This window comes from Mesoplodon bidens (genome assembly GCF_964165515.1).
Source record: "Mesoplodon bidens genome assembly, chromosome: 9".
Lineage (NCBI taxonomy): Eukaryota > Metazoa > Chordata > Mammalia > Artiodactyla > Ziphiidae > Mesoplodon > Mesoplodon bidens.
The window spans coordinates 93,566,409-93,581,402 of record NC_138166.1 but is presented as its reverse complement, the minus strand read 5'-3'; the positions used below and the strand labels follow the sequence as shown (position 1 = coordinate 93,581,402).

At 51.1% G+C, this 14,994-nt stretch overlaps 1 protein-coding gene across 5 annotated transcripts in view; it reads left to right on the top strand.

Annotated features, from left to right (window-relative positions):
• The window catches only part of DENND2A (DENN domain containing 2A), a 101,826-nt gene that overhangs the window by 79,766 nt on the left and 7,066 nt on the right, over window positions 1-14,994 (top strand). For all 5 annotated transcript variants that reach the window (XM_081243564.1, XM_081243562.1, XM_081243563.1 and 2 more), the window contains 3 exons: window positions 596-744; window positions 12,189-12,366; window positions 13,983-14,024. In XM_081243564.1, the coding sequence (XP_081099690.1) occupies window positions 596-744; window positions 12,189-12,366; window positions 13,983-14,024 (369 nt within the window). The remainder of the gene's footprint in view (window positions 1-595; window positions 745-12,188; window positions 12,367-13,982; window positions 14,025-14,994) is intronic.

Here is a 14,994-nt window from a genome sequence, read left to right as displayed (position 1 = left end):
AAAACCTGCACATGAGTAATGACTTGAACTCAGGAACATTTCAACAAGTACAGAGTGAGAATATACACACACTAAGCATACAAGCTGAAAGAGCCGTCATTGGGAAGGGGCTGGAATGGGGTTGAGTTCATTACGGATCGCCTTCTAGAGGAGGTGAGTCTTGAAAGAGGTGCTTGGATCTGCTGGTCCTCCTGCGTGAGCCTGTGATTCCCATGTGAGGCGGAGACGCTTTGCTGTGGGGCTGCGAGGGACAGGACCTCAACAGTCATAGAACTCCCTGTGTGGGCTCCAGATATGTTATCGACAAGGAGGGTCTCCAACCATCCTGGGCCGAGGGCCTCTTGTTCTGCAGTCCTCTCTCCCCACCTCCGTCCAAACTGTCCTCACACACAGCCGTGAGACTGCGTCCCTACCAAACACACCTCCTTCCCCAGTCTCCTGCGATCTTTCTTTCCCCAGTCCCTTTTGTTTTCCTTTTTTTCTCTTTCCCTTTTCCACTGGCAGTGGGCCACCCCTGCTGCAGATTGCAGAGCCCCAGGGCTGCACTGCGTGTGAGAGGCCTGGCCCCCCTCATGCTGCTCCTGTTCCCCGGCAGGTGATTGAACTGTGCCGCCCTCTGGACTCCCGGCTCGAACACGTGGACTTTGAGTCTCTCTTTTCCTGTCTCAGCGTCCGACACCTGCTCTGTGTTTTTGCCTCCCTGCTTCTGGAAAGGAGGGTCATCTTCATCGCGGACAAACTCAGGTACCACCCGTGGCTACTCCCGCTAAGGTGTTTGAGCGGCGGGCGTCTCACACTGTCTGGAATCTGTAGGGTGGGGACTGCCTGGGATTGCAGAGGCAGCTCCTCTGAAGAAGGGGTGTGAGTCAGTGGGCAACTAAGGCTGGAGGTTTGTGAGGCACACCAGTTGTGTAAAGTGAGGTGAGCCCGCACTTCTGTGCACTACTTTTCTGGTACTTGGTCTACTCTTCGCTCATTCTGCTTTGCGCTGGGCACCCTTCCATGTGCTAAGGAAAGAGGCATAAAAGACACAGAGCTGTCCTCAAAGAGGCCTCAATCCAAGGCGGGGAATGGAGAAGTAAACAGATCACCCAGCAGCATGTTGTAAAGGCTGACTAGAGGGCAGAGCGTTCTGGAGATCGCGGAGGGTGCTCATTCCCAGAGGGGGCGAGTTCCCTGTGTCTCAAGATGAAGAGCAAGTAGAAAGCCCATTCCGGGCAAAAGGAGCTTTCTGTACAAAGGCAGGGAGATGGGAGGCCAAGAGCATCGCCTTCAGGAACTTGCAAAGCAGCTCAGTGTAGCTGAGCGGAGAGGAAAGCCCAGAGGAGAGCCAGCAACTGGCAGAGATGGGCAAGGCCCGGTGCATGGAGGGCTGCAGGACCACGGTGGAAAGCAGAGACAGAGCCTAAGGCACCCCTTCCTCTCAGTACTAACGTAAATCACACACAAACTCACTACCCAGTGGGATGCACCCACATCCTCCTGGTCACATTCAGTGATTCGCAAAGCCCAGGCCACAAATCAAAGAAGATCCTGAAGGAGATGCAGGTAGGGATTTGGGTGAATTCTGAACTTTAAAAAAGAAAAAAAAAAAAATTCCTGGCATTTTCATCATTTCAAAGTACCAAATCAGAGCCTTCCTCGCTTTGGAACTGAGGACATAGTTGCACCAGTGGCGGCTGCAGTTCCAGGAAGGGCTGAGATACGGGGCCCAGCTAGAGACGGGCCAACCGACCAGGAGAGGCAGGGAGGCCCGCTGAGAGTCCATCTGGAAAGAAGAAATGCCAAAACGCGAAAACTGGAGGACTGTGGTTTGGAGAGGAAACATGACTCTCAACTCTAGAAAACGAAAGGGGAAAGAAGCATGGCAAGGGCAAAGCGTGTGAATGTGGGACCCATCAGGAGGCGTGGCGGGAAATGGAGCTCAGCCCCCCCTCCGCCGCAGCCCATCTGGTCACCTTGATGATGCTACTCTTTGGACAGCAGCCACTTGGCTACTCCCAGGCTGCTCCCACCCTGCCTTTGAGCCAGCTATTCACTTTTAATGTCATAGTTATTGTACTCCCTGTGTGCTTTTGTCAGCTCAGGAAGCAGGCCCTGCCTACAGCCTGCAGCTGGCGCTGGGCGCCGGGCAGCTCTCCAAGCTCCCTAGGCAATGGGGAATTCGGACCAGAGAGTTCTCCGGGTTAGGGCCCTGGAAGCTAAGGATGAGAAATAACCCTTCTGTGACCAGGATGGGATTTCATTGGCACTCGGGTAACTGTCTGTATTCTCTGGAAGCCCTACCATCCCCCACTCCCCCACCGTCTTTAGTGGTCGAATTCTCAGGCTTTCCCTTTAGGGGAGGGGAAAGTGATGGATCTCAGAAAGACCTAGGCAAGGAGTAGAAAGCCTACCAGGCGTGGAGATGGGGCAAACAGTCCCTTGAGGCGCTTGCTTCTGGTTTAAAGATGCTAGGCTCCGGAAGGGTCCAGCCTGAGAAAATGTCTGAAAATGCCTGTGGCCCCCGCCCTAACCCAGGCTTTCTTCATGGGGAAGGAGAACAGAAAGTATCACCTGTCTTTCTCATGAAGGTACAATGAAAGACAAGCTGGGAACAGAAATGGAGGGGAGCCTCATCAAAGTCCAGTGCATCCCTGCAGGGCAGCAGAGGGCATGTGTCAGAGGCTCAGGGCACCAAGACACCGGGAAGTACTTAGGACAGAGATGTCTGGGAAGGGCCTTGGCCACCTCTACCTTGTCCCTGGACAGATTTCTGGGTTGACAGGTTGAACTCTGGGCATCCCCTCACACGGAGCTGCTGTAATGAGAGACAGTGGACGGTGAAGGGACCCCATCCCTGAGAATGGAGCCTGCCCTGCCCTGGGTCTTGGTCGGTCCTCCCAGCCCCCTCCCCTCCTGCTCTGGCAGGAGACAAGTCACTGCGGTGTTCTGATTAGAGGGACTTGGGAGTTTCTCTCGTCACCCCACCTGCCATGGTGCCTGGCACTCTGCCCTGAGAGATTTAGTCTCTTCAAGCAGCAAACACCCACGAGAGCGTAAAATGCCAGCTGTAGCTGCTGCACGCCGTTCTCGCCCTAGGGCCGTTACTGCCCACTGGCTGTTTTCTTTTGCAGCAGCTGCCAGACGTGGGGCACTGAGGAGGCGGCGTTTTTGTAGGGAAGGAGGCGGGGGCAGGGACATGGATAATTCTGTCGCCTTCTTTGCATCCGGAGCCAGGCCACGGTGCACTAATTAGTGTGTGCCTGTGCATGCATGTGCATATAAAATACCTGAATTACATGTTTAGACCCTTTACAACATTCAGGCTTGCACGTCCATCTCTCATCACACAAGAGGGGTCTTCCCGGATAGGGAGGAGGCCTGAACATCCTCAGCTGTTGGCCCCGGGTGTCCTCATTTAGGAAACAAGGGCTTGTCTGTGACCGGCCCCTCGGAGCTCTGACTTGCTAGGGCTTCAGTGTCTCATGGTCCCCAGAAGCAGCCCATGATTGTCCTGTTAAAAATGGCTCAAAGTGTTCTCCCTCTTGCCCAATAAATTATCTTTCCACCCAACACTAGTTCCATGTGGACCTGAAGAGGTGGGGAAATAAAGAAAGAAAGGCCCTGAGAGCTCTGAGGCAGGAAGAGAAGGAAACACAGCGTGAGCGAACCTGATGAGAATAACAACAGCGCAAGCGTGAGAGCAGGGAACGCTGGAAGCTGCCCTGGGCCAGGCTCCTCTAAGGGTTTGGCCTGTATTCTCTCAGGCTCTTGACAACTCAGTCAGTTAGGTTCTATTAGTAGGAAGCTAAAAAGCACACGGAGGTTAAGTCACTTTGCTCAAGGGAGGGATCAGTGGGAGAGCCGGGATTCAGACAAGGTCAGCTGGCTCCAGGGCAAAGGAGGAAGCGGAGCAGGCCGCCGTGGTCTGGGGTGGGGGGGTGGAGGTAGTGTCTGTGAGACTGTCCGTCTACAGTCTTCTTAAAAACATGCCATTAGGACACCCTTGGTGCTTGGCAATCAGGCCAGAATTGTCTCCTGAAGATGCTAAGACATCTGTGCTTTTCTCCCCAGGGCCCACCCTCCCTTACAGCCTTCAGCCTTCTAGCCGGGCCCCCAGTGAGGCAGGTGGACTGGGTGACCTCCAAAGTCTCTCCCAGCTATGATATTCTCTGACTTTGTGGGCCAGGGCGCCCCAGGCCTCCTGGCACTGTGATCGCTGGTGTCTGCCCTCCCAGCGATCTTACCCCAGGACTTACTAAGGTCCCCCCACCCCAATTCCTGACCCAGGACTCATCCTCCTCAGGCATCCTGTGACTTTCAAAGTGCCCCAGGGGGGACTTCCCTGGTGGTCCAGTGGTTAAGACTCCGCGCTCCCAAGGCAGGGGGCCTGTGTTCGATCCCTAGTCAGGGCACTAGATCCCACATGCATGCTGCAACTAAGAGCTCACATTGCTGCAACTAAAGATCCCACGTGCCGCAACTAAGAACCCACATGCCGCAACAAAAGATCCGACATGCTGCAACTAAGACCCTGTGCAGCCAAATAAATAAATAAATATTTTAAAAAACAAAAAAAGGGGCTTCCCTGGTGGCGCAGTGGTTAAGAATCGCCTGCCAATCAGGGGACACGGGTTCGAGCCCTGGTCCAGGAAGATCCCACATGCCGCGGAGCAACTAAGCCCGTGTGCACAGCTACTGAGCCTGCGCTCTAGAGCCCGCAAGCCACAACTACTGAGCCTGAGCGCCACAACTACTGAAGCTCGTGCGCCTAGAGCCCGTGCTCCGCAACAAGAGAAGCCACCGCAGTGAGAAGCCCGTGCACCACAATGAAGAGTAGCCCCTGCTCTCCGCAACTAGAGAAAGCCCGCGTGTAGCAACGAAGACCCAATGCAGCCAAAAATTGATAAATAAAATAAATTTTTTTAAAAAAAGTGCCGCAGGGGACACCCACCTCATCTGCCCAGCTGTGAAGTGGGAGAGTAGACTGTGTAATTCCTGCGGGACCCCTGTAGCTCAAATGCTCTGGGATTCTATGAAGGCACTACTGAGGGAAAGTCAGCCCTATAACCAGACACCTGCCCCTCCCCACCCTCACGGAGGCCCACTCCCCTCCCGGGGGATCTGGTTCAGTAGAAACCATCTAGATAGTGTTTCCCTTAGAGGGATTCTAATCGTGGGCACTTCAGGGCGGGGAGATGCTGAGGTGACTCACTGTGAGTACTCTGCTAGTGGCCCTCTTCACCTTGTGTGGGTTAAAGATAAATAACACCTTGTTGTGGATCTGCTCTCATGGGATCCCCAGGCCTCTGCTCTAGCCTGTGTTCAGCAGTTGGGGGCACCCTCTGCACCTCCTCTTGCAGCTTTAACTGCCCTCTTCTGAGGGGGCCTCAGCGCGGCCTTCTCTTTTGGGGCCTCTCTGACCCTCAGATGTGCCCCCTCCCCTAACAGGGAGCGCGCACAGGAAGTCTGCCTCACCTGAGAGGCAGAGACCTAGCTAATGATCGAAGCACAGAAACGCCATCAAAAAGCGTGGTGAGTGTGACGTCACTGAGGGAGAAAGCCAGAACCCTCCTTCTCTCCTCCGCTCCGCCTAAGGGTACTCCTCTGGGAGGCATCAGCCTCCATGTAGTTCTGATTTACGGGAAAATAGCTAGAGGGGATTGAAGTGTTTTTCAGCCAGGCCATGACAAACAAGTAGCTGGCCGCAAGCTGTCTGACCTGGCAAAGTCTATGAAGAAAGCCTTCAGCCTAAGTTCAGCCGGTACTTTCATCCTCATCAGCTGGCACCGCTCTCTACAGGCTGCACATGCACTGAGTTCCAGCCCTGCTTAGCGAGAAGCAGGCCTCTCCCGATTCCGTTCGTAGCCCCAGTCTTCTTCTTAAGACCACAGAGCAGGGCATGAGAACAGGGCATGCCACAGACTCAGGGAGTGGCCCCGTGACATTGCGGGGTGGACATCAGCCTGCTTGAGGCCTGTAGTCACTGCCACCAGCACCCTCTGCATCGCACGACTCATCTGCTCAGCACCGCGGCTGCGGCTGCCCACTGCACAAGGGAAGAGCTGGGAGCCGTGGCAAACACCGTGTGAGTTACAGAAGGGTTTTAAGTTGAGCCAAAAATCTATCGAATTTAGAATAACATTTCTGCTCCGTTTCATCTCTAGGGTGGACACTGAGTGTTTCTTAAGGCTCTGTCAAGCCAAAGTTTAGCAGATGAAAAAGAAAGAATGTTGTTGTGATGGCTTGTTCTGTTGTCATAACAACCCAAATAAATATTTCCCTATACCCCTTTCTTCATTTCCCTGATGATAAACATTTTGGTTTTTAGTTTATTAATTTCAGTTCCCAAAGTTTTGGCCAAATCTACAACTAGGCTGAATAATAAAGTCAGAGCTGCACATAAACAATTTGTACAAAAGTTGTAGACAGGTTGAAGTTTTTCTTTCTTTCTTTCTTTTTATTTATTTTCTGGCTGCATTGGGTCTTGGTTGCGGTGCGCGGGCTTCTCATTGCGGTGGCTTCTCTTTGTTGTGGAGCACAGGTTCTAGGCATGCAGGCTTCAATAGTTGCAGCACAAAGGCTCAGTAGTTGTGATTCAAGGGCTCTAGAGCACAGGCTCAGTAGTTGTGGCGCACGGACTTAGTTGCTCCACAGCATGTGGGATCTTCCCGGACCAGGGCTCGAACCCATGTCCCCTGCATTGGCAGGCAGATTCTTAACCACTGCGCTACCAGAGAAGTCCCAGGATGAAGTTTTTAATATTCAAGAAATTTACTTCTTATCTTTTTGTAGTGCATTAAGACCAGAAGCCAAATGACAGACTTCTAGCTGATGATAAGTAGGATTAGGTGGTCAGATCTTGACAAATTTAGAGTTTGAACCTTGGCCTTGACATGGGATAACTAAACTAATAAGTCCTTGTGTAGCTGTGTGCCTTCATCTTGTTGTGTGTTCCTTTTGGTTCATTTTTAATCAGTTTCTGTAAGCTTAAATGGGGTCCCCTATCTTGTCTGGAATCAGTTGCACCAGCAATGTTTGCCATCTCAGAAAAAGGTTGGGTTCGTGGCATGCCCTCTCCAGGCAGGTGAGCTTGCCAAAGCCTACCCAAAAGTGTGAGTAGCTGCCATCTTGGTGGTCTGGCACCCAGAATACTACTTCAGAGGTCCTCAGAGTGGCTGACAGGGAGATACCTACATTTAATTCAGCAGAGTGCTATGAAAAATGCAATTTTAATAGCACAATGCCGTCAGACTGATTCCATATTAACTACCTATTTTTGCCTATAAACACCAAGAAGATAGCATTTGAAGCCACATTTAGACAGTAGCATAGCCACAAATTGTCTACTCCAAACCCATCACTGACAGAATCTCGGGCTGGAAGCGTACTCCACTTCTTCCCTCGGGTTCAGATCCCTCCCAGGCTGTGCTGGCTTTGTGTGTAGTCTTTTGGGGCCTTATTGCAGCAGTTTAAAAACTCTCCAACACTTGTATCCATTAGTTGCTCAGAGTGAGGTGTCGCCATTGCTCTTCTGTCCTGTCTCTGCTAATGAGCTATAGAATCACCCTCCGATGACAGGCCTTGGTTCTTTTCAATATCGCTATTTCCAGCTCCTGGCTCCTATTTCCACTTCCTGGGTTTCTCTCTCTTTCTTTCTTTCTTTTTCTTTCTTTCTCTCTCTTCCTTCCTTCCTTCCTTCCTTTCTTTTTCTTTCTTTCTTTCTTTCCTTCTTTCTTTCCTTTCTCTTTCTTTCCTTTCTCTCTTTCTTTCATTTTTTGGCTGTGTTGGGTCTTCATTGCTGCACGCAGGCTTTCTCTAGCTGCAGCGAGCAGGGCCTACTCTTCATAGCGGTGAACGAGCTTCTCATTGCGGTGGCTTCTCTTGTTGTGGAGCACGGGCTCTAGGCATGCAGACTTCAGTAGCGGTGGCACATGGGCTCAGTATTTGTGGCTCGCAGGGCCTAGAGCAAAGGCTCAGTAGTTGTGGCTCATGGGCTTAGTTGCTCTGCGGCATGTGGGATCCTCCCAGACCAGGGCTCGAACCTGTGTCCCCTGCATTGGTAGGTGGATTCCTAACCACTGCACCACCAGGGAAGCCCTCTCTCTCTCTCTTAGTTCATAGTTTGTAGATGTTAAAGCTGGAACGTCCACTTTCCTCATGTCAAAGATGAGGAAGCTAAAGCCTGGAGAAGGGCTTTACCTGAGATCACACAGAGAGTAGCAGACCCAGTTTTCTTGAGGCCCAGCCTGTGTTCTTTTTAACTCGGTGACACATTACTCCAGGGTTTGAAAGTATAGTAAGGGAAATACGGCAGCCACCTCCTACTAGGTCTCACCAGGCCCCAGACTAGATCCGAGTTACCTTTCACTCATGTTCCTGGGATTGATGCACAGTAGGAGAAACGCTTTGCTTGGAATGCTAGAGGGTGCTGATGGGCTCATCCTTCAAATTCCTGGGGTCTATCCAACTCTGGAAACTCATCATTTACTTTTCTGGTAGCATCTTAGAGAAAGCTCTGTGCTTGATTCTTACTGGTTGCTAGGTGAGTTGGGAGGCAGCCCAGCACAGTAACCCCAAGTAGGGCACAAGGGCTTTGTAGCAACCAGAACCATGGTGTCTTCTCCAGGAGAACTTAAGCAGTCACAAGTGTATCCTGATGTCTCTGGACTGATGCTTCAACCCTCAGGAAACACCACAGAATTGCAAAGCATTCTGAGACCTGACCCTTCTCCCCTGTGCCCATCTTTTAACCTTGTGGCCCAGGCAACCTCCCACTGGGGCATCTCCCCCCCAACCCTCGCTTTTGTACAAATTGATCACAGCTGCGGGCCCTGTCCTCCACCCCCACTGTAATGTGAGCCAGCTTCCAGGGCTCTCTTCCTAGGACTTCCTTCAAAAACACTGCCTGTTGTCCTCCAACCAGCAGATGCTCAGTAAGGCTACACATTAAGGGGCAAGCGAACTTGAAGAGTCATCCTTAGCATCCCCAGAACCATAGACTGTTCTTTGCATGTTCCTAAGAAACCACCAATCCCAGCAGGGCCCACCCCCACGGGAGGCTCCTCTAGCCTTCACGAGTCGGGGAATAAAATTTCGACAGGCTACACTCAGAATAACCCCTTCTTTTCTCTTCCACCATTTATTTTGGGGGAAGAGCTGCCGCTAGCTGTATTATTTACAGAATTTGACCTTTCCTTACAGTGTTTCAAGAGGCAGAACTTTTGCTTAGAATATTGGTGGGGCTGGAGAGCAAGAGGGATGTGACGCTGCCAGCACTGCCCACCTGCCACGTGGCTCCTGACACTCTGGGCTCCACAGGTGCCAGCTAACAAGGTGGCAGTGGGAACCAGGGGTGGAACATTGGGACCCAGCTGCAACAGCAAATCGGACTATTCAAAAAACAAACAAACAAAAACCACTTGTTAGGAGAAATCACAAACGGTGGCAGCACCTAGCTCCATGGCCAACAGGTGACGCAGCTGAGTTGTCATCAAACTGAGTACAGTTGTCCTTTAGCTCCCTGCGTTCCAGTTAAATGAATGAATTTCTTCTTTCTTTCCGTGACATCTATTCACCGGCCCGATGTATCTAGCGCCGGCGTTGCTCATCCTTGTCTTCTCAACTTGTTCCAACGCCTTCCGTGTCCAGCTGGTTCACACTCACTGCACCTAAGCCGGGCACACCCTGTCCCCCAACCCCGGCCCTGCAAGGCTTCAGCCAGGAGACACAAAGCACTGCAGCAGCACAGAGAAGGGAGAACCCATTAGATTTTCTCCTTCTAGGGATGAGGCCAAAAGAGAGCAGAAGGGCGGGAGGCCTTTTCTTTGAGTTGGGAAAAAAACGGTTGAACGGTTGTATTTTTCTGTTGCAGCGACTAAGAAAAACCCAGAGGCTTCTGGCCGTGCCTTTCGTACGTCCATTCCTCAGTCTGTATCTCTTTACCACCCCACGTCTGCAGGACTCCTCTATCCCCACCCTGCCCCCATCCTGAATGCAGAGGTTACTTTAACCTCTTTTATTTATTTTATTATTATTTTAATCGTATTTATTTGTTTGTTTGTTTATTGGCTGCATTGGGTCTTCGTTGCTGTGCACGGGCTTTCGCTAGTTGTGGCGAGCGGGGGCTACTCTTCGTTGTGATGCGTGGGCTTCTCATTGCGGTGGCTTCTCCTGTTGTGGAGCACAGGCTCTAGGTGCACAAGCTCCAGTAGTTGTGGCTCGTGGGCTCTAGAGCGCAGGCTCAGTAGTTGTGGTGCATGGGCTTAGTTGCTCCGTGGCATGTGGGATCTTCCCGGACCAGGGCTGGAACTCGTGTCCCCTGCAGTGGCAGGCAGATTCTTAACCAATGTGCCACCAGGGAAGCCCTGCTTTTTTTATTGCAGTAAAATATACATAACCATAAAATTTACCATTTAAATTATTTTTAAGTGTATGATTCAGTGGCATTAAGTACATTCACGGTCTTTGCAACCATCACTACTATCCCTTTCCAGAGCTTTTTCATCATCTCAGCTGTGACCCTGTACCCTTTAAGCAACAATGCAACACCCTCCCTTCCGCCAGCCCCTGCTAACCTCTATTCTACTCTGTCTCTATGGATTTGCCTATCCTAAGTCCGTCATATAAGTGGAAGCATACAATATTTGTCTCTTTCTGCCTGGCCTAATTCATTTTTTTTTAATATTTATTTTATTTATTTATTTTTTAGGCTGTGTTGGTCTTAGCTGCGGCTAAGACGCAGGATCTTCTTTGAGGCATTGCAGGCTCTTCGTTGGGGGGCGTGTGCTTCGCTCTAGTTGTGGCGCTTGGGCTATCTAGTTTGTGGCACACGGGCTCTCTAGTTGAAGTGTGGGAGCTCAGTAGTTGTGGCGCGTGGTCTTAGTTGCCCCGCGGCATGTGGATGTTAGTTCCCCGACCAGGGACCAAACCCACATCCCCTGCATTGTAAGGCGGATTCTTGACCACTGGACCACCAGGGAAGTCCTGGCCAATATCTTTTAATCCACCTCTTTTCTCCTTAAGTAAACCAGAGCTAAGTGATTTTTTTTAAACGGCCTCAGGAAAGTTTTATGACAATGAGATTATAGGTGCCTGACATCATGGGAACCTAGTAAAGGAGCATTCATCTATCCAGAACTCAGCTTCCCTGCAACTTTATGTAAACAGAGCATAGCTGAGAACCAGGGCAAATGTTCAAAAGATGTCCTAACACATGAAATGCTGGTTACAGGGCCCTGAAGATGACTTGGTATACTCACAGACACATCCACTGGGCCCTCACTTTTGTTTTCTTCTTACCTTAGACATTTCTAAAGTTTCCAATCCCATAGCATTTTAGAAACAGCGTATTAGAATGAGAGGAGAGGGGAGCTGCTGTGAGCAGGCTCAGTAGCGATAAGAAACGGCTGCCAGGAAGAAGAGAAAGTCTGCTCTCACTCCTCTCGGAAGGCCGCCAGTCATCACTGTGCTGCGGCTCCGCTTGCAGAACTGACATCAAGGTGATAATCCCAAATAATCCACCCTTCATTCAACAAACTGAGCCTGAATCCAGGCACTGAGCAAAGCGCTGTGGAGCACGCACGATTAATAAGGCCCAGCGTTTGCCAATAAAAGGCTACGTTATGGGACTTCCCTGGTGGTCCAGTGGGTAAGACTCCACGCTCCCAATGCAGGGGGCCTGGGATCGATCCCTGGTTAGGGAACTAGATCCCACATGCATGCTGCAACTAAAGATCCCCTGTGCCACAACTAAGACCCAGCACTGCCTAAATAAATAAATAAATAAATAAATTTTTTAAAAGGCTACATTATGATCATTCTGCTTTGAGAGAGACTGTTTCTCTGAATGTTGTTATTTTTCTGTGTTTTGGATTCTGGGCAAGAAGCAACTGTATGTGAGTTTCGCTTTTACACAAACCGAGCCTTTTGGAGCGGACGGCTGCACGTGAATACTGAAGGACTTACCCTGTTTTCCCTTGATCACACCTAGGCTTTCATGCTTGGCGGAGAGACTGTGTGTTTGCATACAAAGCATCTTCAATAAGAGAAGGAGTACCCATGAGAAAAGAGGCTTTTGTTGTTGGGGGGTGTCTTGGGAGGGAGGGGGAATGGGAGCTGGGGTGTGAACGGCTCTCTCCGGCTTCCCCGTGGAGGCTGCCCCCCTCCCCTAAATCGGCCCTTTCTCCCCTCTCTCCCCGCTGCAGCACGCTGTCCACGTGCTGCCACGCCATGGTGGCGGCCATTTACCCCTTCACCTGGCAGCACACCTACATCCCCGTGCTGCCGCCCGCCATGATCGACATCGTGTGCTCGCCAACCCCCTTCCTCATTGGGCTGCTCACCAGCTCGCTGCCGCTGCTCAGGGAGCTGCCGCTGGAAGAGGTGAGCTCAGGGAGGTCCCCTGTGCCCTGCCTGTGGGGCGGGGCGGAGGGGAGGTGCTGGCTGTGGCTCTGCCAGCAGGCAGGGTCGGGGAGCAGGGGGACCCCACAGCTTTGTCTGGGAGTTCGCCGCCCCAGGTCGGCTTCAGTAGACCCTCAGTGACTGCAGACTTGGTTTCCCCTCTAAACAAACCTACTGCCATGTATACCCACTGAGAGGGGCAGCACTCAACAATTTACCCAGATTTTAATCCACCTAATCCGTCAATAGCCACCCACCCTCTCCTCCCCTTCTCCACCCGCAGCACCGAGGGAAGAAAGCACACAAAGAGCCAACAATAACTGGAACTTATCTTTGGGCTAATAACGAAGTCTTGACAAAGGCTGTGCTCCTACAAGGAGGTCCTTTTTCATATCAGTTAAAAAGACAACAACCAAGATGTTTTTAATGATCGAGTTCTGGATTTTCAAGTTAGCATCCAAGTGAGGAAAGCCCTTGGCATTTCTGTGATTATTTAGTCCCAGCCCCTTCCTCTAAATAGTCTCTGTCCCCCTGTACTGAGAACTTCCAGCAGCCAGAGCAGAACCGTGGGGACTGAATGACGCTGCGCAGTCCTGAACCCCCAGGGAACCCCTGGCCCTGAAATCCTCCCCGTGTCCCCAGATGCAGCTCCTCTAATTGCCCAGATAGTCCTAAAGTCCCGTTAAATATTAACCATCAGACTCAGGTCTTCAAGTGTGGGTTTGTGAACTGCAAAGAGTTTGCCTGGGCACCCTCGATCCCGCAAATGGCTCAGTTCCACCCCAGGAGAAGGTGTGAGAAGGAAGGAGAGCGCTCCCTTAACTCTGGGGCCATGTGTCAGAGCCCATGATTCCCGCTGCTGGTGCAATCATGGTGGCCATCCAGGCCCCCAGCTCATCCTCCATCAGAGACAGTGGCCCACCCTGAGGCCTGGGGCTCGGCCACTTGCGTGATCCTATGAGTGAGCACCTCCTTAAGTTTCGCGCCCTAGGCCCTTCACTTGCTTCACCCTAGTTGTGGCTCTGGGTCTCAGCCTCACTCTGAGGAGGGAGGTGCTTTAGCCTGAAAGCCTTGACTCATGGAAGCCCAGCACCTGTAGCTTGACTTACTCTCCCGTTGGGTCCAGTCCTCTGGGTCTCTCCCCTCCTACCGCATTAATACAAATGACAGGGCTAAGTGTGTCACTGGGAGGTAGGAGGAGGGAGGCTTGGGGGGTGGGGGGGTGGCAGAACCGAGTGGAATGGGAACGATGGGGGGCTGTAGCCTCTGGCACCTCCTCAGTGACCCACACGCTAAAAAACGGTCTGAGCGGCTTTCCCTCAGCCAGTCCGGGAACAGGGCAGGGAGTCCAGCCTGTGGCCCACACATGTCCCAGCCTGCAGTTACAGTGTTGAAAGTGTGCGTTTCTGGAAAACCCTTTGCCCCACCTCCCCTCTTCATCATCTGTGGCTACAGTGGCAATGTCAGGAAACCACAAATGGCCCCCTCCACCCCGAGCCCTGCTGCTACTCTGGGTGCCAAGAAGGAAGAAGGCTGAGTCCACCTCTGTGTCCCGGAAGCCCTGGTAACAATAACAGTCCCTTTTCCTTACCTCATAGGTCCTTGTGGTCGACCTGGTCAACAGTCGGTTCCTCAGACAGGTGAGTAAGAAGTGCAGCTTCAACCCACTGCTCGCTCTGTTTTCAGCTCTTTGTTGTTTGGAGCTCAGCTTTCCAGCTACGGAAAGGCTCCCTCGTGTGCCTGGAATTGCACAACAGGTCAGGGGGGCTAGGGCAGCCCCTGGCCAGGGCTCGACTGAGGATAGGACAGAAGACGGGGTCAAAGAGGAGGGCTTTGGACAAAGGATTGATTCCCACGTGTTCTGTCACAAAACGGTTTACTGACAATTAGAATCTTTGTATAGGTTATAACTATAGACACTTGTCTTTTTTCAACATGCTTTTCAGTAATATTTGATAACAAATTTCATGACATAATATGAAGTGGAAAAATCAGGAGGCAAAATTGTATGCACTATTTTGCTGACCTTGTTTTTTAAAAAAAAGAATAGAAACAAGAAAGAAAGAAAAAATATAGATATATATAACCCTAAAAAAGATTGAAAGGAAAACTCACCAAAACATTAATTCTGGTTGTCTTGGGATGGGAGACTGAAAAGGAGACAGATTATGAGTGATTTTTAATTGTCTTGATACTTTCATACATTTTCTATAATGATTATAAACGACTTTCATTATCAGAGGAAGTAATGCACAGTTAGTTTCTTGTCGTCACTTGTGCCAGAAAGGCCTGACTCCTATCAGATCTTGCAAAGAATCATTACATAAAGGCTTTCTGGGCATTCTGAAGGACTGCTTTTACACTGGGATGGCCACTGAAACGTTACAGATGTTAACATGCCTTTTTGTTTTATCATTAGTTCCATCAACTTTCACTTCCCAAAGGCCCTCTGGGTGGGCCCATCCCAAGGCCTTCCTGCTTTGAGACCCAGATCATAAAGCCAGCTTTAAATAATACTGGTCATCTGCCCTGACCCGAGTCCCCCCGGATTAGAACTAGCCACCCCATGGGGTGGGAGGTAGGGGACAGTGGGAAACATTGATTGAGGAG